The following is a 25,846-nucleotide window of genomic DNA, read 5'->3' as shown; positions in this document are numbered from 1 at the left end:
AAAAAAGTAGTACTAGACTTTCTTGCTTTATTTAGTCTCAAGAATATATTGTTACAATAGCGCCTTGACTTTTGTTAACTTACTGATTTTTGGAAATTTCAAGATCATCAAATTAACAAAAATCAGGGCGCTATTGTAACAATATATTCTTGAAACTAAATAAAGCAAGAAAGTCTAGTACCACTTTTTCTTCCAACAAAGTTAGCTAGATATCGCAAGTTAAATATTGAAAAAGTTATCAAAATTTCCTCAAATATCTCAAAAAATATTAGACAAAAAAATGTTTTAGACAAAAGTTGTTCAAATTAAGTAGTAGAAAAAAACAGTGTAATAAAAAATAAGAGTTCCCATTAGTCAGACTAAGACAGATAGTGATAGATGGGCTACTTGAGAACATAATTACTGAACAGTCATGATACATAAATAATATTCAGACATAATGAATTTGGTTGCAAATTTTCGATGTATATATTTATAGCTGAATAATTATAGATTGATAGATAAACATCTATTATTGACACATAAGAGACAAAAAAAAGAGTATAAAGTTCCTAAATTGTTTAAAAAATAAAAACTTTTAAGCATATGATAGCATGTTGAAACAATATCTTAATAACTTAAAATATTTATGTCGATTATTAAATCTTTCCGATCCAGTATCCAGATATGATTGTCGTCCAAATAAAATGATTGACTATTTTTTATAATTCTATGGTAATAATTGATAATTTACTTGTCAACATTTTATACACTATATATCTGGTAAATATCTGGTGAAATATTTTCATAATTTTTTAATTAAATCACAATCGACTTTGATAGCAATCAAATAGTAGCGCGCGGTTGATACAATATGGTTATAACATAATTATGTACATCTGTGCTTAGAATTATTTGCACTTTCCAAGCAATTTTCGGGAATTTTCTCCTTTTTACTTCCCTTTATTGCACTTGCACCCTTACTGCTCGCTGATTATAATCCTGACAGTCGCGCTCCCCGCCTTAGGGCTGTTGATAACATAATATTTAAAAAGCGCTTATCAATAGCTATAAAATTAGCTGTAATTACACCTATTGCTAAGTACTTATGATATCAACGGTTCTAAGACGGGGGGGGGGAGCGCGACTGTCAGGTCTATGGCCAATGGGTATGCGGCTGCAGTAAGAGAAAGATAAAAGAAAGTAAATGGGAGGGGGGGAGGGAATCGCCTGAAAAATGAAAATAATTCTGAGCACCGATGTACATGAATTGATACAAGAAAGAATGAAGTTAGAATCAAAATATTATAATAAAAATATTAAGGGCCAGAGCACAGACTTCTGCATAACGCATAATACACAACGCATAAGAGAATCAACCAATCAAAGTTCTTCATTTCTATCTTGAGGAAGGAAATGAAGAAAACTAATTGGTTTATTCTCTTATGCGTTATGTATTATGTGTTATGCAAAAACCTGTGCTTTTGCCCTAAAGATTAATAATGTTAAGTTCTCGTATTGTTAACGCGCCTTCGAGTTTCACATCAACAATGCTCAGTTATTTTTTTGCGTGCAGGAACAGGATGTGTTCGAAATCAAGTACATGTTGTGTTTAATGCTAAAGCGCCCTTTTACTAAAAAAACGACTGTATATTTTGATCGACCCGGTAACGAATATTGATCGCTTGCTGACAATTGCGCACGTTACTACACGCTTCGTCTCCTTGCTTACATTGCCAGAAAAATCACGAAACTGTACGTGTCGCTGATTGGAATCGCGGCAAAAACAACCTATCCGCGAGCCTAACCTCAGCAAGACTACATGGCCCAATAAGATCTTGCCACAATGATACAAACACCAGAGCTCTCGCGTTTGCCTTACCTTGACGAATATCAAATTAAGACCATATTTGGTTACAAATAAACTGTAATTCCTTTCGCTTCGAGAACGTTCTAGAACGCGAACTAGGTAAATCCTTAACACATATATATCCTAATATAAAGACATGTCGAGCAATCAGTACTTCTACCTTATAAGATAAAAGAATGAACTATGTTCACATGTACCTATTATTCATATCCTCGAATCCTTTTCCACGACTGTCTTTATCCCAGTCGTTGTATGCCTCCACACTGGATTTATTCCATTTGGGGCTGTCCATCCATCTCTCGCCCCCTCCGAACCTCATTCCCATCGCTTCGCTTGACAAGCCGACATATTTGTCTTTATTTTTCTTAGCCTTCTTCCTCTCCTCTCGGAGTTTATCATCATCTTGAATAAAATCAATCAATTCTCTGACTTTGTGTCTGATGTTTATACCTTGGTCCTTTCCAAATTCGTCAATGAAAGTATAATTCTCCAAGGATCTGAGATCGTAGATATGCTCGCGCGACGAAGTAACTACTCGTTCTGAACCATTTCGTACCAGGTAATTAAGGAGAAGCAATGACTATAAAGAAACATAATTATTAGAATCATGATTCAAATGGTTATTTTGAATAAATAATAATGCAACTTATGTACAGTGTATAGTTGCAAGGATATATATACCTTATATGTCCGTCGCCAATTCCGTTTGTTCTCTTGCAACATTCTTTTCCAGAGCATGGACATTACCTCTGGAAATTGCTCGTATGTAAATGTGGCTTGTGCCAGTTCTTGCATCATTGCCCCTATAAAGTATTTATCATTTATTTATTTATTAATAGTCTTGACTCAATAATTATATTCAAAATATTCAAAAAATTATTTATATAGCAAAAAATATTTCAATTTTTATTTAAATAAAGCATATGTGCAGAGCCTTGATGCTATTAATTATCACTAATCATACCTGTAGGACCCCATGCATCATCATTAGTTGCTTCTCGGACTTTGGCTTCTGTTTCTGTATAATTCATCACCACATTAGTCCTATAAGTTAAAATGAACAAATTAATTAATCTGTAAGTTTTCTATTAAATTAGTCATATTTAAATAATCTTATAAATTAAAAGTTTACACTATAATATATATATATATATATGCGTATGTGTGCATGTATAATGCATCTTATAAAATATACAGTTTGTCTTATTAAAGACCATATTAATGGTTGTCACTTGAAACTCGTCTCATGTATAGAAATATTCAGATATCAATTGAATATTAGATTTAATTTTTTCATTTGAATCATATAATATATATAGCATTACTAGTCCATTTTTCCGACTATACTTCCTGTACTATCATGCATTAATTTTTTTCTTCCTTTTTTCACCAAGTCCTAACTATATACCTGTTTCTTTTTAAGTGTACTGCAAATGCATATTAATCCTTCAAAGAAAAACAGATCATATATCCGCAATCACAATTTAATAGAAAAATTCATATCTTACTCCAAATTTAAATGCTCAATTTTTAAATCTTACTTGGGAAAAGAATTTCAAGTAACGGCTATTAATACATGCCTAAGAGACATAAAAAAGATAAAGTAACCAACATAAACTTGGAAATTAATCCCGTCGTTGTAAAATATACAATCGATGATCACACCGAAAACAGTTTTATCTCGCAGCATACGCCGTCGAATCTCAAGGTCGCGCTATAAAATTATCCACGCCGTTCCAGTTTTACGAGTCCCTCTCCCTCCTCCCTCTCTCACAGCCGCAGCCCAAGAAACTCGCTCACGCATCGGAACCGATTGCATACTCTCGTGCGCGCGAATGCACGATCGGCCGGACTTTCTATCGCATTCTCTCAATTAAACTTCTTGGATCTTGGTGATGACAAGAACATTCAACGAATATCGCAAGGCGTCCGCGAGATTCTTGGACATATTCGTGCAGAAGCAATGCATCGCATCGAAACGTGATCTCTGGTCCAGCGCGAAACGCATGAAATGCAGCAAATATGAGGCAGTATGCGTTCTGATCCAGGAAAAAGAACCGTTATGAGGTTATCTCGGCACTTGTTCGTGGTTACGTTGAAGTACATGCGCTCAGGATCAACTTACGCCTTGTCCATCAGCTCTCGCACTTTCCACATGTTCATCATCGTGATCGTTGCTCACGGATAGTGTTTTCTTCTTTTCCTCCGATACAATTTCTTATTTTCGTACAAACGATGGGACACTATCGGCAACAGCACGTTGAAAAACGGTCGCCAGATGTTTTTCCAAGCATTTGATAATATCGCGCGACAGACAGACGGACGAACAAAACGTCACGTTAGGCGGTAGTCATGTTATCCCTTCCACGTTTACACGCATCTAGTGCATCGTCGAAGGTGTCTTTTATCTTTGTCAATGGCACTGTACATACCATGCATGTTGATTAAAGTACGATTCATAGTGCACCCGACATTCAAGATACGATAATAAAGCCAGCGGCACACGGTGTTTGTTTTCGTGCTGGATTGCTTGCTGGAAACTATTACGTTTTGATTAGTACATTTTCGAAGATGGATGGAAATGCACCAATCAGAACGTAATATTTTCATCCAGCAAGCAATTTAGCACGAAAATAAGCACCGTGTGCCGTTGGCTTAAGAGATGTTCAATGATATCCAATAGGAAAATTCATTTTTTAGGGCCCCTAGTTAGTAATATTTGCTTCCAGAATTCTAATTATCCTATTGGTTATCGGATATCATATGTACAGAAGACTCTGGCCCATATTCAGAACGTGCTTATAACTATGTTAGCGCTCTGTTAACCAATGAAACCAATGAAAAGCCACGCAATATGCCTTCTGATTAGTTAACAGCGCACTAACATAGTTATAAGCACGTTCTGAATATGGGTCTCTATTAATGCAGTTTTTTAAACATAAGGGCCTTTATTCTCGAAAATTTATGAAAAATATTGTATACAATATTTCATCAATGGGACAATTTAATTGGCTGAGAATCGTGATATCTAGTGATATTCATGAAATATCGTATACGATATTTTTCAAGAATACAGGCTAGGGGCTATTTTCCAGCTATAACACGCTAAATTAAAGCCAGCGGCACACGGTGCTTGTTTTCGTGCTGGATTGCTTGCTGAATGAAAATACCGCGTTTTGATTGGTACATTTCCGAAGATGGATGGAAGTGCACCAATCAGAACGCAATAATTTTATCCAGTAAGCAGTTCAGTACCGCGATTCTGTAACTCGTTATTGGAGTTAACGACACTTTCGTTATCGTTGCGCAGTTTTTGTATACCGTAGAAAAGCTGCGCAACAATAACGAAACTGTCGTTAACTCCAATAACGAGTTACAGAATCGCACCACAGGGTAGCGATCATGAATCTTTCACATGAACTTTTTATTTTTCACTTTTCACTGTAAGTAATTTCACATGAAAAGTGAACTGTAAAAAAGTGAAAAGTAATATTTCTGTATATAGATAATTAACATATAAATATAATTACAGTATACAAAATGTAAAGTATATTAATTATGCAGTTGAAATTTATAGTTGTAATGTAATATAATAATATAATGTAAGTAAATATAATGACTGATTCAAACGTTAACCGTGAAATCTAAATTCTCAAAATGTGAAATATTTCATGTGAATTTTCAATTTGCTCATCTATCCTTCTTTACATGTAAGTTGTGTACGTTTCCATGAAAATTTTCAACCATCAAATGATGTGGTTAAAACTAGAGACCCTATAATCAGAGTCGCGCAACGACCGTAAAGCCCGTATCAGTCTATGGATTGGGATTGAGATTGGATTGAAATTTGACCAATTGGAAAAAAGAAAATAATCTCAAATATAATAAACTTAACCTAATTGGTTAAATTTCAATCCAATATTCAATCCCAATCCGTAGTCTGATACGGACTTTAAGGTTAGGTAAGCGCAGCCATGTTTCGTCAAACACATAGATATAGTCGTATAGCGGGACATTTAAGTTCCAAAATATTAGTGAAATAGCATATTTGCAAATGTTAATTTTTCATATAGTTTAAATGTTTTTTATTAATAACATGTCATATGTTACTATATTGACATACAATATTAACATAAAATTGTTACGCTGTTAACACAAAATATAAACAAAAAATGAAGAATTTGTTGCCCTAACAACGTACTCGAACTTTGCATAACAAAACGCTTCGTTCTGAATATAATAAAATATTATAAAAGGAAACATATTTGAAACAATATACTAACATTAAATAAATAATAAACTTAAGTTTTTCTTATATCGTATGCATCGCCATTGTTTTGCTATCGAAATGCTTCTTTGGTTCTTTTCGTTTTGTACACGAAATCTTACATCTAAATGTAGCATATTTATTATATATTTTCACCTGTAAATTGTGATAATTTGGTATAAAATTGCACTTTATGTAAGAAGTAAATAATTGTTCTAATTGCATTTTTACATTATATGTCACAATAGATTTTATTTGTTTCTGGTACTGCCTAAATATATGCTCCATTTGTAGAAACATATCCAATATCGCTTTATTAACGTGAAATAATGTGTTTTTTTTGTAACAACGTATTCGTACTAATTTATCATAATACAAAGTTTCGCCCTTAATATTACAAACTGAACGAATGCATTTCTTACATAACTGCGTATTTTTTTGTAGACTATGAATTATGTGCCCAGCTATGTTATATAAAATGTTCATTTCGATATTATTCAAGGTGGGAATTTCTGCTACACTGATATGTAATGTACTATCTATGTCAGAGCTCGGCAAAAAATGCACGCGACGGCCGATTTTCGACTATCTCCGCCCACCGCTGTTCCTTTTACCTCGCCACTCCGCATGCTGCCCACAAGCCGCTCGAGCCTCAGGAGCGTGTTTCCAACAGTTTTCCACGTCACCCATGAGGTACTATTGTTGACGCGTTTTTTTTTAAGTGGTATCCCCAGTAGGCCTAATCCACTGATGACTGTAACAACCCGTAACTAATTGAACAGAAGCGAAATAAAATATGTTAAATGAAGAATATTTAATTCGATTTTCGGCGTCTTTTATTAGTAAGAGCGGAAACGTCAATTTGCATATTGCATGTAGCGAGCCGCATAAGACGTGGTAAGGAATCGTCGTTTAAAGAAGAACGCTTCTCATTTTTTATAAACTTCATTTTCAAAAATTATAGATTATAGATTATAGAATTATAGATTAGGCCTACTGGGGGTACCACTTAAAAAAAAACGCGTCAACAATAGTACCTCATGAGTGACGTGGAAAACTGTTGGAAACACGCTCCTAAGGCTCGAGCGGCTTGTGGGCAGCATGCGGAGTGGCGAGGTAAAGAGAACAGCGGTGGGCGGAGATAGTCAAAAATCGGCCGTCGTGTGCATTTTTTGCCGAGCTCTGATCTATGTTATTATTACATGAAGGTGTTTCTTTCTTTGAAATAATAACATCTAAAAAGCCACTTAAGTAATTTGCGTCATCTTCTTCGTAGTTGCTTTCTGTAATATTCCGTATATACAATGAAATACAAATAAGTTTTAAATTATTCTTAAATTGTAAAGCGTTAGGGACAGGATTCTTTGATCTTATAACTGAAAATAAATTCTCAACACAGTCTTGAGTAAAACGAGCAGTATAAATAAATTGAAATGCTCTCTCTTCTAACAAAAACTGAGTAAGCTCTATAATGGATGTTGTGGCAATTATTATGCCTCTTTGCACGGGCTTAAATTGACCTTTACTACCAACTGTTAAGTGTTTAAAAAGATATATACATTCATGTAAAAAAGAAACATTTTCATTAAACTTATCTATATATAATTTTCCTAAAGCTACTGAACAGCATCTTGCTGTCATTAATGTGAACCATGTGGCAATTATCTTCACAAACCAAGCTGTTGCTATATATTGAGGAGCATTATTTTCATCTGCCAAAAATTCTAGAGCACTGCTTACGTCTGTACTTAAAACATTTTTTGCTCTATTCACACGCATTTTTGAAAACTGATTATCACATTGTAAATAAGATTTATGTAGTTTTGGCGTTAACAAAAACTCTAAGTCTTTTTGTTGCTCAAGTAATTCTACAAAGTGATCAAAATGCACTATATTTGTGGGCAACTTATATTTCTCTTGTAAGGTAGAAGGAATTTTAATGAACTTATTATTTATTAAACAAGCTTTTAAATTTTTAAGAAGATGCGATACATCAGGTACAATATATAATTGCCGCTGAGAATCACATGGATGCTGAAATTTATTTACTGTTGTTATGTACCGTCCTGCTGTTATTCCAAATTCTCGCCACAATGCAACATTAGCGGGTCCCATGTCGGACGTAATGTTATTAACGCGAAGACCAATGGATTCAGCTTTTTGAATTATCTGTAATATTATTGGTTTTAATACAGCTCCATTAAAACCATCTCCTATAAAATAATAGCCGACAATCTGTTTCCATCTAGAAGCCACGCCAGCTACCATAAATACTAAGGCATGCGTTGCTGTACCTGTATGATCAGGCAATGTAACATGCCCTATGAAGGAGTGTGTTGATGTGTCATACTTTGTCCCCGATACAATACTCATTTCGTCCATACTTAAAGAACATTCTTTATCTCTTTCATTTTCGAAATTCGGTATCTTAAGTTTTAGGAACTCAAATATTTCATCAGATATTCCGCTTGAAAATTTGAGACTTTGTAACCTATTTTGCAATGTTCTAATACTTGGTAATGGTATATTTTGTTTTCTTAATTCTTCATAACCACGTTCACCACAAGCAAATTTGAGACGTAATGCTTTTATAATTGTTTCGTTATCCCAATGTCTTGATCTTATAGAGTTTGTTAGCAAAGCACGCAATTGATCATTTGTGAACATTCGTTTCAGTTCCATTTTGTATAAATTGGTGTTGTTTTCTTTTTTCAATTTTCTAATACGATCTTTCGATTGTTTTAGTTTCCTTTTTAAAGCTTCATTGCTTTCTAATAGTTTTGTAGAATATATACATCTTTTGCACTTTCCTGATAATATTTGTTTGTCCCTCATCGATTCCTGACTGTAACTTGTTGATGGTAAGTTGTGTGTCTCCTGTGTAAAGAAAGTATATATACATACATGTACATATATAAAAAATAAATATAATATATAATATACACATAAGATTTCACTTATGTAAGAAATTATAAGAAACCATGCTCACTATTGTTTGTATGTTGGACGACTGATCTGAGTTACCTTCAGTAATGATAGTAGTATCATCAATGTTGCTTGTATTCAAATTAACTTCAGAATTCTCGATTATTTCAGGTTCAGGTTGTAATTGACAATTTTCATCAATGTCTAATTGTTTTTCAGTGAGGTTACCAAAATACCAAAAATTGTTGGAACCGCGTTATGCTTTAACCTTCGACGACCATCAGATGTAGTCTTCATCCACATTGCTGGTTCAAAATGGATCTATGCGAAATAATTAATACATCTTTATACATAATATTTTGTTTTATTTAAAACAAAATTAAATAAAAGTGATATCAAAAACTAACTTCGCACAAATACGAATTATTTGTTGGGTTCCAATATTTTCGCCCCACATTTGCTGCCCATTGTGTTCTGCGTTTTTCGTCACAAGGAAATACTTTCATTACATAACCTTTTGTAGCCGAATTATAACAATTTGGTGCACAACAACCTGGCATTTTGAATTGACACACATTTACACAGCCATAATCAGTAGCCACATGCAACTATTTTGGTATAGTTGTACTATAGCTATTAGTTTGACGAAACATGACCGCACCAATCAAACGCTGGGACGTCGTTGCGCGACTCTGATTATAGGGTCTCTAGTTAAAACGTGAAAAATGATACTATTTCTTCTAGTGACTTTAATCTCACTTGGTTATGCGATTGGTAAAAAAGAAACAACAACCCAGACAGCACACGGATGTCCATTGGACGTTCATTATATATCCATTTTTTTTATAAAAAACGTCCATAAGACGTATGTTTGTCACAACTTCGGACATAGGACGTCCAATGGACGTAGATCGGACGTCCTACAGGTCCGATGTCCAATAAGGACATCCTTGTTACGTTCAATTTATGTCCACGGACATAAATTGGACGTGAAACGTACATCCACTGGATGTCTGGTGTTGTCTGGGAATGTGGAACAGCGGAATGCTTGGATAGCTTGGATTATTTGTAAACGACCTGGATGGATTCTGAAGACTAATAGCAGAATTTGTGAGGTATTTTATATGAATAATAAAATACTGAAACATGTTTTCTGATGATATGTGTATCATGTATATTCTATTTTGTTGCAGTTGCATTTTGTTCCTGAGGATTATGTATACACAAGAGGAAATAAAAGTCGAAAGCTGAAAATATCTGCTTCCTTCATTGTAAGCAGAAGAAATTATAGATAATGAAAATCAATGTAATAACGTACGAAGATTTCGACAAACCCTACAATGTTTGAAAGATGTAACAAATATTTTCATTAGAAATGACATAAAGAAAGAGAATGATCATCTATACCATTGAAAAGCATTACCGTATGATCAAGAAAGCATTAGATTTTATGCCATATTATTTTGTGCTACAATATTATATATGTCTTTTGTCCCGAATAATGTTTTATTTTTTTTCAGAGCACTGCATCCTTTCAGTAGGCACAGGACTGCTCAGCAATAGAAAATACTCATAAAGAGGAAGATTTACAACAAAGTGTAAAATGTGTGAAAGTATACATAATGATATTATATGCATACACAATACTATCGAAGATGAATATATATCTTATTCAACTTCACCAACCACACTGTCATCACCATTTCCAGTGGTGATGAGTAAGATAAACGAATCATCAACTTTATTGCAAGAGAACATAACGGTAGAAAAAGAATTTGGCAATGATCATAATACTGATACCAGTGTTAAGGTAAAAGATGGGTTTTGCTCTACTGATAGGGAGACGGCCAGGGCCGTCGCCGCACTATACGAGATGGTGCGGTACCCCCGTATAGCCCTCACGACCACCGACCGCATGGCTTGGCACAGAAGCGCCTTGCCGCGGCCGGAGGCCATTAGCTGGGGCGCCGATATGGGCGCCCCGTAGAGGGCGATCGAGAGCACCACACTGACGTATAGGCGGCGAGCATGCCATCCGGGGCCTCCTAGGGTCTTCATCAGGCCGGCTAGTGCCAGGCCTGCCTTTCGGACCAGGGGCGCCAAGGCCTTGAAGTGGGCTTCGATTCCTACTGGCCATCCAACGTCAGGCCCAGATACTTGATCGTGGGCTCAACGCGGACGCGGACTTCACCCACCGAGACCTGGGTCACCGGTGGCGCCCCGCGGCGGCCGTTATGGAAAAAGACAGCCTCCTTCTTCAGGGGCGCTACCTTGAGTTCCACGTCCGCGATTATGCCCACCACGGAATGCAATGCCACCTCCGCTCGGAGGCGAGCTTCCCCTCGGTCCCTCCCCCCGGCTACCACTAACATTCATCCGCATAGCAGATGACGTGACAGCCGGAGGGAAGGAAAGAGCGCAACACCCGGTCAAACGTGATGTCCGATAGCTAGAGGCTGAGGACCGACCCCTGCGTGACACCACGCTCCATGGCGCGTCGACCCTGGACCCCGCCTCTCTTAAAGTAGGCGAGGTCCCTGTCCCTGAAATAGGCCGACAGGATGCGCCGGAGATAGGCGGGCACCCCGTGATACTCGAGGGCCCACCCGATCTCCGGCCAGGGTAGGATGTTGATGGCGTTGGTAATGTCCAGGGATACCGCTGACAACACCCCGCCCTCCCTCTCCACGACTACCCAGGTCAGGTCCCGGAGTCTCTGGATTGCGTCCAGTGTGGACCGTCCGAACTTGGACTTGTATTGGTGGTCGTGGAGGTTCGGCCCCTCCAGGGACAGATGCTGGACGAGGCGGTTGGCAATGATGCGTTCAAGCATCTTGCCCGCCTCGTCCAGCAGGCATATCGGCCTAAAAGTCGGCGCGCGACCGGGCACCTTGCTGTCCTTTGGGAGGACCAACTTGGTCCTCCTCCACTCTGGGGGGAATACCCCCTCCTTGAGGCACCCGCTGATAGAGTCCCGTGTGGCTGCGGACAGGCTCCTTTCGCCGAGGGCGAGAGCCCAGGAGCGGCCAGGAATGCCATCGGGACCAAGCGCTTTGCCTTTGGCCCCGAGTCTCTTCCTGGCCATGGCGAACTCCTTCGAAGAGACCTCCAGGCTCTCATTCCAGTCCCCCTCCCTCATCTCGGGAGCAGGGATCTGGAGGGGTCCCCTTCCACCTTCGGAAAGAGAGTGTCCAGGAGCCCTTCGAGGGCCTGAGGGTTAAGATGGGCTTGGTCGGTCGAATTAAGAAGGGCTTGGTCGCTCGATTAAGAAGGGCCTGAGGTCGATCGAAAGGAGCTCGTCGTGGGCAGGAAAAGACTCGGGGCCAAGGGGAAAGCTCCTGGCCCCGATGGCATTCTGGCCGCGCCTGGGCTCTCGCCCTCGGCGAAGGAAGCCTGTCCGAGGCCATGCGGGTTCTCATGAATAGGTGCCTCAGGGAGTGGAGGAGGGCCAGGTTGGTCCTCAACCTGAAAGAGGGCAAAGCGCCAGGCGGCGCGTCGACCTTTAGGCCGATATGCCTGCTGGATGAGGCAGGCAAGATGCTCGAGCGCATCATTGCCGACCACTTCTTCCAGCATCTGTCCTCGGAGGGACCGAACCTCCACGACCATCAATACGGGTTCAAGCCCGGACGATCTACGCTGGATGCCATCCAGCACGTCCGTGTCCTGACTCGTAGGGTCGTGGAGGAAGAGGGCAGGGTGTTGATGGCTGTGTCGTTGGACATCACCAACGCATTCAACACCCTGCCCTGGCCGGAGATTCGACGGGCGCTCGAGTATCATGGTCCGTCTATCTCCGGCGCATCCTATCGGCCTACTTCAGGGGCAGGGACCTCGCCTACTCGGAGAAAGGCGGGGTCTATGGTCGGCGTGCCATGGAGCGTGGTGTTCCGCAGGAGTTGGTCCTCGGCTGTGGAACATCACGTTCGACCGAGTGCTTCGCTCTCCCCTCCCCCTGGCTGCCACGTTATCTGCTATGCAGATGACACGTTAGTGGTAGCTGGGGGGCGGCGGAGGCGGCGCTGGAAGCGGAGGATCAGGCCTGATGGATCGGCGTGGATCAGCTCAAGGAGCCTGGCCCCCCTGGCGCCTCTGCTAGAGAGCCGGTGGTGGGGGGGGCCTGCGGAGGCGGCGCTGGAATCCGTGGTGGGCATCACCAAGGGCCTGGGACTGAAAGTGGCGCCCAAGAAGACGGAGGCCATGCATTTTCATGGTCCCCGTCGAGGGGTGCCACCGGAGTCCCGGGTCCTGGTGGATGGAGTCCACGTCCGCGTCGGGCCCACGATTAAGTATCTGGGCCTGACGTTGGACGGCCGCTGGAATTTCGAGGCCCATTACAAGAGCCTGGCCCCCCGGGTCTGTAAAGCAGGCCTGGCATTGGCCAACCTGATGAGAACCCAGGGGGCCCCGGATGGCACGCTCGCCGCCTCTATATCGGTGTGGTGCTCTCGATCGGCCTCTATGGGGCGTCATATGGGCGCCCCGACTTATGGCCACCGACCGCAACAAGAGTCGCCTGCAACAGGCGATGCGGTCGGTAGTCGTGAGGGCGATTTGGAGGTACCGCACCATCTCGTATAGGGCGGCGACGGCCCTGGCCAGCTCCCCCCCCGTGGAGCTCCTTGCCGAATCAAGACACACCCTCTGGAGGATGAAGGAGCTCCGCGAGGAGGGGAAGGTCCATCGACCAGAGACCTGAGGGCCTTGGAATCCCAGGCCAGATCCCGAGTCCTGGAACGGTGGTCAGCCATTTTGGCTGACCCCAAAGGATTCGGGATCCGAACGGTCGAGACCCTCCGCCCCAGAAATGGCAGACAAGCGGGGACGCGGGTTCACCTTCCATGTGGTGCAGGTGCTGACCGGGCATGGGTGATTTGGTCGGTATCTGCACCGGATTGGAAGGGAGCCCACCACGAGCTGTCACCACTGCCTGCAGCCGCAGGACACGGCGGAGTACATCCTGGCTATGTGCTAGGCTTGGGCTCCGCAAAGCCGTGTCCTCGCTCGGGCAGTGGGGTGTCAGGAGGGGGGGCCCTCTCGCTCTCGCACTTGCTCAAAACAATGAGCGAGGAGATTTGGGGAGCGGCGGCCTCCCTTTTGCCGGAACGCCATGTCTCGCAAGGAGGCCGCCGAGCAGGGAGGCCGACCACGAGTCCGTCGCAGGGAGCGACGGAGGGGGCGACGACCGAAGAGGAGAGGCCAGGCCGAAGGCGGGCTCGTTGGAGGCTGGCCCTTCGGCCGCCTCGGGCCCGCCTTCGACGTACCGATGGGGGTGGGTGAGAGGGGATAAGCCCTCTCGCCCACTCCAGGCGTCGGTGATGGCAGGGAGAAGGGAAGCAAGGACCGATTGGGGCGGGGTCTCGCAACTGCGCCCTCCCTACCCACCCAGTAGGGAAGAGGGAAGGCGGGGTAAGGAGAGAAGGCGGGTGCCCTCTCTCTCCTAATTAATATTGGCAGGCCAACCCGGCCGGGGCACCGCGCCCTTGACTTCCAATCTAGGAGGGGCGCAGTACTTGGGCGTGGATCTCCACGAGAGCCCTGGGGCCGGGGTGTCGGAAAGGGAAGGCAGGCGTAGTTCCCCTGAATCCCCCCACCACGGTACGAGCGGTAGGTACCCCGTAGGAGTTTAGTCGGTAGAAGTCTGACATAATCCCCGCCCTCGCCAAGGGGCGGGAGTATACATGAGGATTTCCCCTGCGTGACTAAAGAAAAAGAAACAAAAAAGCTGAGGTAATTCAGTCTCCATCACCCACGAATCAGGACACACAGGCTGAACCGGCAACGGTGGTAGCGATGGCCGCTACACTTGTGCCGGATCTACCTTCGGCGAATAGGCCGAAGGAGGTCTCCGAGACGAAGATAAATATGGAGGTCGAGGCTTTGGCCACCCTCCTGACGGAGGCGGGATTGGAGGAGGAGGGGGGTAGAGCGGGAAGCTCTTCTCAGGACACTCCCCTGCCCCAGGCTAATGGGATCGCCGGTGGGGCAGTAGCCACTGGAGGCTCCGCCATCGGGGCTCATCAGCCATGGTAGGAGTAGCTGGGGATGGGCCGACTTTGCTGAGGGAACACCCCTAACCGCGCCAGGTTGGGAAAGTCCTGACCCGGGGTGAGACCCCTGTTGCTGCCGAACATGGGGCAGCGGCGGAGGGAGCCCTGGGGAAGGAAGACCTGTCACCCGGGGAGCAGGTGCGGTAGGGTCCCTTTCGGTTTCTCATCGAGGACGGGGACTGGGGGTCCATTCGAGGGCCCCCACACACCTTAGAGGGCTACCTCCAAGCGAGGGAAGCCCTCAAGGCCGCCATTGCTGATGCGAAAAAGAGGGCCTGGAAGTAATTGGTGGACACCCTGGACGAAGATCCGTGAGGGCGCCCTTATAAACGGACAGTCGGTAAGATTCGTCCGTGGACGCCCCCACCAACGGAGTCGATGAACCACTCGAGGGGCTCCTAGATACCCTCTTCCCGAGGATGAATGGACTGCCCCCGGATCTCCGTTCCCGAGAGGGAAGACGGGGACTGGAATGAGGGCCTGATAGTCACTCCAAAGGAGTTCGCCAAGGTCAGGAAGAAGCTCGGGGCCAAGGGCAAAGCACCTGGCCCCGATGGTATTCCTGGTCGCGCATGGGCTCTCGCCCTCGGCGAAAGGAACTTGTTCGCTGCCACGCGGTAAGTGCTCAATGGGTGCCTCAGGGAGGGGGTCTTCCCCCCAGAGTGGAGGAGGGCCAAATTGGTCCTTCTCCCGAAGGAGAGCAAAGCACCCAGAGGTGCGCCGGCCTATAGGCCGATATGTCTGCTGGACGGGACAAAATGCTGGAACGCATCTTTGCCGACCGCCTCGTTCAGTATTTGTCCTCGGAAGGGTCGAATCTCCACGACCAGCAATATGGGTTCAGGCCCGGACGTTCCACTCTGAATGCAATCTAGTATGTCCGGGACCTGACCCGCAAGGTCGTGGAGAAGGGGGGCGGGGTGTTTCTCGCGGTGTCTTTGAACATCACGAACGCGTTTAACACCCTGCCCTGGCCGGAGATTGGACGGGCCTTCGAATACCACGGAGTGCCAGTCTATCTCCGGCGTATCTTCGCGGCCTACTTCCAGGACAGGGACGTCGCCTACTCGGGGGGTCCAGGGCCGGCACATGATGGAACGCGATATCCCGCAGGGGTCGGTTCTCGGTCCCCTGCTATAGGACATCGCGTTCGACAGGGTGCTTCGCTCTCACCTTCCCCCTGGCTGCAAATCTGCTACGCAGATGACACCCTAGTTGTAGCCGGGGGGGGGGAGAACTGTGGGAGGCCCGCCTCCTCGCGGAGACGGCACTCAAATCGGTGGTGGGCGCCACCAAGGACCTGGGACTGAATTTGGCGCCCCAGAAGACAGGAGCCGTCTATTTCCATGACGGCAGCCGTGGGGCGCCACTGAAAACATAGGTCCTGGTGAATGGAGTCCTCGTCCACGTCGGGCCGACGATTAAATATCTCGGCCTGACATTGGACGGCCGTTGGAACTTCGGGCCGCACTTCAGGCATTTGGCCCCCCTGGTCCGCAAAACAGATTTGGCCCTTGTCAACCTGATGAGGACCCAGGGGTGCCCAGAATGGAAGGCTCTCCGCTTGTACGTTGGTGTCATGCTCTCGATCGCCCTCTATGGGGCGCCCCAGCTCCTAGCCAGCCGCAGCAGTAAATGTCTGCTGCGGCGGGCTATGCGAGCCGTAGTAGTGAGGGCGATTCGAGAGTCCGCCCAGGAGTCCGTTGCAGGGAGCGACGGAGAAAGCGGCGTTCCCCAGAGGTGGGAAGCGAGCCCGAAGTGGCGCGGGCCGAGGAGCAACCTCCAGTTCCTCGGAGGCGCCCTCGGCTGCCTCGGGCCCGGCTTCGATAGCGCGACGAAAGGAGAGGGGAAATAGTCTTCCCCTTACACCATAACGCGCGTTGGTGATGAAGGAAGAGGGGAGTGGTGGCCCGGTTGAGGCCGGGCCTACCTCCCCTGCTCCCCATCCCACCATAGTGGGGAAAGGGGGGCGAGGAGGGAGGGCCGGTGTCCCTTCCCTCCATAAGTTTGACTGAAAGGCCAACCCGGCCGAGCAACCGGTCGAGGCACCGCGCCCTTGACTCCTTTTAAGGGAGGGAGCGCGGTACTTGGGCGTGGGGCTTCAGGAGAACCCCGGGGCCGGGGTGTCGGGGAGGGAATACGGGAGTAGTTTCCCTGACTCCCCCCACACCGATCCGGAACTGGGGTTAGACAGCATCCTGGATTGGCAGAGCCTGTGGACCCACCGGCCCCCCTCCGTGAGTCCTGGCTTAAAAGAGATACCCCCCTAAAAGAGATATACCCCCTACTGGAAAGTCATGGAGCTCCGTGAGGGAGGGGAGGGACCAACGGCCAGGAGCCTGGCAGCCTTGAAGTCACAGGCCAGAGCCCGGGTACTGAAACGATGGTCGGACATACTGTCTGATTCCCGGGGACCTGGGCTCCGAGTGGCTGAGGCCATCCGCCCCTGTCTGCTCGAAGTGGCGGACAGGAGGGGACGGGGAACACCTTCCATCTGGCGCAGGTGCTGATCGGGCACGGGTGCTTCGAAAAGTACCTGCACCAGATAGGGAAGCAGCCCACCACCGGTTGCCATCACTACCCGGAGAGCCTGTGGACACGGCGCATCATATGCTGGCGACATGCCCTGCGTGGAGCCAGCAGCACCGTGTCCTGGCCCGGGCGGTGGAGTGCCGCGTGGAGGATCTCTCGCTCTCGCGCGTGGTTAGCGCCATGTGCGGAGCGAGGAGGCATGAGGGGTGGCGGCCTCTTTCTACCGCGACGTGATGTCGCGGAAGGAGGCCGCCGAGTGGGAGCGCCGCCCGGGCATCCGCCGCTGCAGGGAGCGACGGCGGCAAAGGCGGCGCTCCCCCGGTTTGGGCAGCAGGCCCGAGGTGGCGCCGGCCGAGAAGGAGTGGCCTCCGGCGAGCCGGAGGCCGCTCCTTCTCGGCCGCCTCGGGCTCACCTTCGGACGTGTTTGGGGAGGGGGTGACGGGTGAGTGAAACCCACACACCCGCCTCCCCCTGGCGTCGGTAGAGGTCAAGCGAAGGGGGAGTGGAAGCCTGGTTGGGGCCGTGCTTCACCCCCCGCCCTCTTGATGAACAAGAGGGCGCGGAGGGAGGGTAGGTGTCCCCTCCCTCCAGTAAATGAAACCAGAAGGGCAACCGGCCGGGGACCGCGCCCCCGACTCCCTTTGTGGAAGAGAGAGCAGTACATAGGCGGGGGGCTTTCAGTGTGAGCCCTGGGGCTGGGGTGTTGGGGAGGGAATACGGGAGTAGTTCCCCCGACTCCTCCCACTACGGTCCGAAAGGTAAACACCCAGCAGGCGTTTTAGCCAGTAGGAGTCCGACATAACCCCCGACCCCCCAAGGATCGGGGGTATCCATGATGGATTTCCCCTGCGTGATAAAAAAATAAAGGTTCGTTAGATCTTGCTCGAGGCTGCGATAGCATGCGCGGAGCAAAAAGAGGAGGTCCGCCTTTTTTTTGTTCACACAAGGGAAATCCATCATGGATACCCCCGCCCCCTTGGGGAGGGGCGGCGGTTATGTCGGACTCTTACCGACTAAAATCCCTGCGGGATGTCTACTTGTCGGACCGTGAGGAGGGGAGTTAGGGGAACTGCTCCCACATTCCCCCCAACCCCCGGCCCCAGGGTTCTAATCTAAGAGCCCCTCGCCTTCTTGTACCGCACCCCCCTTCCCCTTTCGGGGAATTAGTGGGAGAGGTGCAGTCCCCGGCGGGTAACCCCGCCGGTTGGCCTTCTGGTGTCACCTTGGAGGAAGGGGACATCCACCCTTCCTCCTTATCCCCCCTTCCTGAAGGAGAGGTGGGATTTTGGGAAGGTGGGCCTGATCCCAATCGGGTTTTCCACCTCCCCTTTTCCCTCCTATCCGATCACTCGGGGAGCGGGAGGTATCCTTCTCGCCGCCCTCCGAGTGACGGAGCCTGGCCCGAGGTGGCCGAGGGAGGCGCCGGCCCGTATAGGCCAGCGCCCTTTCCTCGTCCGATACCACCTCGGGCCCGCTGTAGATCCCTCCCCCCAGGGGAGCACCGGCCCCGCCGTCCTCTGCGACAGTGTTTGCCAGGCCGGCGCCTCCATTCGGCGGCCTACTTCTGGGAGATTACCTCCTTGCAGAAGGAGGTCGCCACGCTCTCTCGCTTCCGCACATAGCTCGCACTAGGTGCGGGAGCGAGAGCTCCCCGTTTCGGCAATCCACCGCCCCGAGCAGAACACGGCGCTGCTCATCCCATGCTGCGCAGGCAGCCAGGGTATGCCGCGCCGTGTCCTCTTGCTCGGGGCAGTGGTGGCACCGAGCGGTGGGCTCCTTCCTTATCCGGTGCAGGTATCTCCTGAAACATCCATGCCCGGTCAATACCTGCACCAGGTGGAAGGACATTCCACGCCCCCTCCTGTCTGTCATTTCTAACAGACAGGGGCGGACAGCCTCGGCCGTTGTGAGACCGGACCCTCGGGGGTCAGCTAGCAAGCCTTCCCACCGCTCCAGGGTCCGGTCTCTGGCCTGGGACGAGGGGGAGAGCTGACGGCCCCTGGCCGTCAGCTCTCCCCCCTCGCGGAGCTCCTTTACCCGCCAGTAGAGGATTCTCCTCTCCTCGGCTAGGAGCTCCACAGAGGGGAGCCGGCCAGGGTGGTCGCCGCCATGTATGACGCAGTGCGGAACCCCCGAATCGCCCTCATCATGAGGGGCCTAAAGCTAAGACTCCGTGCATGCGGTGAGCTCCGGCAAACGGCTGCGGTGACCAATCAGGAGACAGACGCATGCCGGAGCTTGCCGCAACCGGACTTGCGCCTCCCTCCTGATTGGTCACCGCAGCATTTGCCGCAGCTCACCGCATGCATGGAGTCTTAGCTTAAGGGGCTGCCTCATTAGCCGCTTGGCCACCGCGGTGCCAGCAGCTGAGGGGCCCATATAGGCGCCCCGTACAGGGCGATCGAGAGAACCGCACCGACATACAGGCGGCGAGCCTGCCATCCTGGGCCCCCTTGGGCGCGCGTCAGCCTGGCCACGGCCAGTCCGGCCTTGCGCACCCTGGGGGCCAGCTGCCTGAAATGAGTCCTAAATGACCATCGGCTGTCCAACGTCAGGCCGAGATATTTCATCGTCGGCCCGACGCGGACGTGGACGCCATCGACTAGGACCTGAGTCTCCGGCGGCGCCCCCCGACGCCAGCCGTGAAAGAACACAGCCTGAGTCTTCTGGGGCGCCACCTTGAGACCCAGGTCTCCGATGGTTCCCACCACCGATACCACTGCCGCACAGTGTGCCGAAAGCCCCGAAAAGTGGCCAAAATTAATTATGGCTGAACCAGGAAGGTTAGCCAAAAACTGATAATTGTAAATAGAACCGTAGCATGAGGAGTCATTTTTCCTGTAAAAAGGAAGTTGCAAAAATCAATGTTGCAATGAATTGTTATAAACAAATAACTAAATAATGACTGTAGAACAAAACTGATTACGCTACTCGATTCTACGGGAAAAAATACGAAAGTAACATAATAGCGTAATAACTAAATAATATTGACATATTGTTTAAGTAAATAACACGTATATTTTTGTTTTTATATTTTTTTATTTTTGTTTATTTTATTTTTTTGTTTTTATATTTTTGTATTATTTTATGATATATAGTTATTCACCATGCAATAAAACTGTATCTTCCAAAGTTGGAGCTGCTAACAATTGAAGAATTTCTGTAGGAAAAGGATAAGCTTTTTTAACAGAAGTTTGTTTGAAGGACGAAATGACAGGGTCTGAGGAAAGCAAAAGTCTTTTAAATAAATCCTCGTTCGTCGCGATTCTCGATATTTTTCGGGTATGATATTCTCTTATATCTCTACAATCCTTATTCCTAGTTTCTTGAGCTTCCTCAAAAAGAAGACCAATCGGTAAAATAGATACTGATATTATGCTAGCCCCATGTACAAGTAATTTATGTACAGAAGCGGGCATAAAGTACCAGCTATACAAACGGACGTATAGTTGAGCTGTCTCGTAACAATAGGTACCAAATTTATATACCAAATTTATATACGCGCTACACCCATTACCCATAAGGATTCCCATTTCTACCTAGGGGGAGATTTCTGTCATGGTAATGTTATAAAATAGTTTATATATATAAAAACAAAGCAACAAAAAATGTTTATTTTATATAACCTTTAGCTTTTATATTTATAATTTTCATATTTATATTTTTTATTGTTATTTGTTTTTTATATTTATATTGTTTATGTTGTTTATCAATTTATGATTTGTTTACTTTACGTTAAAAACTACAATTTTCCCCGTAAATGTTTACGGTAAACATTTTTTGTCATATACGTAACATATATGTTAAATGTTATGTACAGAGATGGTTCTGCTACATATATAAGCTTTGTTGCGTTTCAGATATGTAACAAAAGTCAAATATATAGCAGAAACATCTCTGTATAACATTAAACATATATGTTACATATTCGACATAAAATGTTTACTAGGTTGCATTATTAAACAGTTGTTATCGCGTTCGAAATAAATAAAAGTTTAAAGTTTGTGGTTAATTGTTAGTTTGTTTGCCAACGTCATAAATTTAACTAGAGTAAATTATTTTGGTCGACAATTTAATTTTGATATGAATCGGTATTATCTACAACTGAGAGGATTTGACCGTAAGCGTATAAAATATGGACCGCTGCTCATAAAATTTATCATATCTTTGTAACCGCTGGATACCGCTGTTTCTACTTCTGTATAAATTAATTAATAAACATCCTACCTTTGTTTTGACAAAAGTACAACGTTGTGGCAGATCGTGAATTTTTTGTATGCCACGAAATAGATGATAGACAGTATATAAAATATAACTTTTTTACATTTAATTGTTATGTGATATATATATATAAGACTTTCTAATATTATTTTCCTTGTAAATGAAAGTAAACGGATCAGATATTAAACAGGAAAAGTCATTTTGATCATGGAAACTTTTTCGAAGCAAAATCAGATATATCATTCTGAGGATTATAATCATGCTATTTCTTACATCTCAATATATATAACTTTCATTCTACACATCTTCGTTATACAGTCGAATTCCGACATACTTTAACTACAATTGATTAATTTGGACCTTCTCGAAAATATACTGTAAAGGAGAATCAAAAATTACGATTTTCATTTTTTTCTATTTTGGTCACGTTTAACGACTTTCGGCACACTGTGTGCCGCTTCCGCGAAGAGGAGGTCCGCCTTGTCCGCACCGGGAACCGACTCTGAGAAACGCTGTTCGTCAAGGCTCGGAACGGAATCCTCTGTGATCTACGTGCCTCGTGCCTGAGACACCTGGCCTCGGATTCCCCGTGCACCCTCCGATAGGACGGCGCTCCCTGGCCCAGGAACGGAGGTGAGGACGCTTGTCGTCGCAGGTACACTCCTTCTTCCTGGGCTGGGGGGGCGGTTAAAGGAGCAGTGGTTTGGAGCCAACATAGCGGTACATTCCTAGGTGACACGGTGACCTTTTGAGGTCCGAAACACCCGGTCTCAGGGATGTGTCTAGCTCATGGCTCCCCTCTCCACCGCCCCCCATAAGTCCTGTGATGCACGGGGGCCAAGGGTGGCGACCCTTCGGGGCTAGGTGGGAACGGCGGTTAGTGCATGGAGTATCAGCGCAGTACGCACAGCCGCCACTGCCGTCCCCCAAGAGGGTACCCCCAGGTGTTTTAGCCGGTGTGAGTCCGGCATAACTCACAGGTTCCCCCCTTGGGCCTGTGGGTATTGTAATTAATAATAAAACCATAAGGGGTTTCACCTGAGTGATAAAAAAAAAAAAGGCTGCTGCGTCTGCTTCCGCCTGCTCTGCGAAGGTAGCGGGTCCGCGGGCGCTGTGGCAGGTGGCAAGAGCTGGTCGACCGCCACACATTTATTCAATTACAATAGCATATAAAGTAAAAATAATCTATTATAAATATATATGTACATTTTAAAATATGTTTTAAAACATGTTTTCTGTTTTATATGTAAAATATATATTTAAATACAGAATGTTATAAAAGTCCCGGAAGAGCAGAATAACTCGAAAAATATGAGTCCTAGAAAAAATGCGGAGCACTGGGTTTTTATGATTTCTTCCTGGCTATCTGACGGTAACCTTGGATTTGATCTTGACAATGACCTTGAAAATAATTTCAAGGTCAGGTCAATTGTTTAAATGGGATCTCATACTTTTGATCCCAGAAATGAAAGGAGCGGAAATTTTTACGTTCGAATATGACCTTGAACATTGCCAAATTTGACCTCTGAATGTCACATAATGGTCTAAGCTTGTTTTAGGCTGAAAACGCGAATATCTTCGAAAATGCACCTGCTAGGGAGCAATGTTACGCATAAGAATAAGAATGTAGAGGTCAACGAGGGACATTCAGCCGTGACCTTGCCCTTATTCTCAAGGTCATGACTTAAGATTATTATTAAAATCAAACTGGACTTTTTTAGGACTGAAAATCCATACTTTTGACTTAAAAGTGTCAAGATTGAAAATTTTTACGTTCGGATATGACGTTTTCAACCTTGACCTTGTTCTCAAAGTTATGCGTTTTACGTTACTTCACTGATCGTGAAGTCTACTGAAAGTAAAGTGTCTCTGAACTCGACCACTGAAGGCAAGGTGTCTCAAACCCGACCACTGAAGGCAAGATGTCTCAAACCCGGCCACTTAAGGCAAGGTGTCTCAAACCCGATCAGTGAAGGTAAAGTGTCTCAAATCCGACCACTGAAGGCAAGGTGTCTCAAACCCGATCACTGAAGGCAAGGTTCAGTTAGTCCCGGCCACCGAAGGCAAAGCATCTCTCCTACGGGGTACGTCACCTTGTCGTGGTGAAGGAGCTTTGGGTTCCAATGATCCCTCAGGGCTAGGCCGGCGCGGAGCATGCTCCCCGGTGGTCCCACCGTGCCGGACAGGCCTGAGGAGTAGATCCCTTACCAAGAACGCAACTAGGGGTAGTGGTACCCGAATCAATTCCACTCCTCCCAATCTACGGTGTGCAGGTACCGTGCCTGTGGATGAATGGCCGGGGGAGGTTGAATATACCAGGTATTCCGAAGGTCTCGAACGGTCCCTTGGGGGCACCTGGGGCAACCCCCTCGTATTTTAGTCCCCTTTCCCCGGCAGGCGGCTCTGTCGGGGCGGATCTCTATTCCGACCAATTTCGTGGGAACCAAAATGGAATCTAATATTATATCAAACATTGAGCCTTCGGGCATTGCGGTGAGTGAGGAGCTTACGGGCCCTGGCTTGAGGGACCGTAGGATGTCGTCCCCGGACTTGCGTCTACCTGCAAGTGGTGGTCAAGTGGATGTGGTGCAGTCGCCGGACCTCGTGCTCACGCACATCGGACTTGGGAGACTGTACACTATGAGTGCATTAGAAGGTCGTGTCACCACCGTTGCAGATGTCCACTCTGAGGCCGAGGGTTTTCACTCGGCATTTGAAGAGGATAGGGCATCTCTCGACGATGGCCGCGAGGAGACGGAGGTTTTGGCGAGGGATCCTCTTGAGGTCGGAGGAGAGGCTCCCGAGGTTCAGCCTGAAGAACCCGGGTTGACGCGGAACGATGTCTTAGATGCCTGCGTTCTAGAGGAGTTTGCTGACGTGGTTTTGGTTATGGACTCTCCGGTTCTGGGGAGTTCCATGACCACCCCGTCCTTGGATCGGAGTGGCTCTGCCGAGGTGCTGGCGGTTGCGGTGCAATATGAGGAGGACCCTCTTGAAGGCCCGAGCAATAGCGCTACCCCTAAGCCTCAGAGAAAAAAGAGATCGTTGAAGGAGGTCGTGTCACCCTCTCCGAAGGCGGTTGTGGATCGAATGATTGGTCTCGACGAGGAAAGGGAAGTCGAAGAGGAGAGAGAAGAGGATGCGGCGATCAAGCCCTCTGGGAGGGGACTTCCGCGCCGCATACTGTCGGATTCGGAAGACTCGACGGTTATGGTTGTCTCGGCTCCATCGCCGCCTCGAACTGTGTCTCGGCGCACTAGGCGTGCTTTGCGTGAGAGAGACGAGAACGGAAAATTCAAAAAGAAGGTATCGGCTTCCGCGTAGGTACTTTTAACTGCCTCCCGGCCTAGGAAGAAGGCCAAATGTGTGGCCTCCTCCCCGGAACTTGGGACGGGGATATTCATCCCGATCCATCCATGGAGATAGTTGAGACTCCTGACGAATCGCGGTCCCCCCCGGCCAGGAGACTCACGAGGGCAGCGAAGAGGAAGGAGTTGGAGGAGAAGGGCATGTCAATGGAAGAGGAGGAGGAGGAGCTGGCAGAATTGCCGAAGTTGGAAACGGAGCTGCTGGTCCTTCGTGGAGCTCGCTCAACGACTCTCCTATCTGTGGGCCTTGACAAGCTTGGGCTCCTGGAGGAACTGAGGTCCCGAAGCAAGAGGCTTCAGTGGGGTATCAGCGGCAAAATGAAAATTCAAATTGCCGTTATGACCGAGATTGTTTGGGACTTGGCCCACAGAGCAGAGGAGCGAGGGGATCTCACGTGGCTGAGGCCAGCTGTGCGAAGTAAAGGAGGAGCGGGATGCGGCCAGAGAGAGGGAACTTCAGCTCCAGAAGCGGGTGCGGAGCCTGGAGGACCGCCTAGCGAAGTTGGAGGCGACGCAGGACAGTAGCTCGGTGCGCGGGCCTCCGTTGCATCTAATGGCCGATCCGGATCCGTGGCCTCGGGCTTCATTCTGCCCTCGTTGAGCGGAGCTGCGGAGAACATCGTGGTGGAGCCCG

General features: G+C 47.0%; 1 protein-coding gene and 1 long non-coding RNA gene across 4 annotated transcripts in view; one reads left to right on the top strand and one right to left on the bottom strand.

The window, feature by feature from the left end:
- The window catches only part of lqfR (clathrin interactor lqfR), a 12,685-nt gene extending 8,429 nt beyond the window's left edge, over window positions 1-4,256 (bottom strand). Inside the window, exons 1-5 of one of the 3 annotated variants that reach the window (XM_025296930.1) lie at window positions 3,975-4,255; window positions 3,462-3,888; window positions 2,814-2,893; window positions 2,531-2,652; window positions 2,047-2,429 (exon numbers count right to left, since the gene is read on the bottom strand). In XM_025296930.1, coding sequence (XP_025152715.1) covers window positions 2,047-2,429; window positions 2,531-2,652; window positions 2,814-2,893; window positions 3,462-3,463 — 587 coding nt within the window. In that variant the 5' untranslated portion in view covers window positions 3,464-3,888; window positions 3,975-4,255. Of the gene's footprint in view, window positions 1-2,046; window positions 2,430-2,530; window positions 2,653-2,813; window positions 2,894-3,461; window positions 3,889-3,974 lie in introns of all 3 variants that reach the window. The other 2 variants (XM_011142353.3, XM_011142336.3) reach the window with 2 other exon arrangements.
- A 5,759-nt stretch (window positions 4,257-10,015) lies between these two features.
- LOC105183898 (uncharacterized) lies at window positions 10,016-10,640 on the top strand. The gene is made up of 3 exons (XR_849810.3): window positions 10,016-10,156; window positions 10,235-10,312; window positions 10,562-10,640. It is a non-coding gene; the product is annotated as an uncharacterized LOC105183898 (long non-coding RNA).
- Window positions 10,641-25,846: the final 15,206 nt, after the last annotated feature.

The sequence above is a fragment of the Harpegnathos saltator genome, unplaced genomic scaffold (genome assembly GCF_003227715.2).
Source record: "Harpegnathos saltator strain DR-91 unplaced genomic scaffold, Hsal_v8.6 scaffold161, whole genome shotgun sequence".
Taxonomy (NCBI): Eukaryota; Metazoa; Arthropoda; class Insecta; order Hymenoptera; family Formicidae; genus Harpegnathos; species Harpegnathos saltator.
This window is presented reverse-complemented; position numbering and strand designations above follow the sequence as displayed.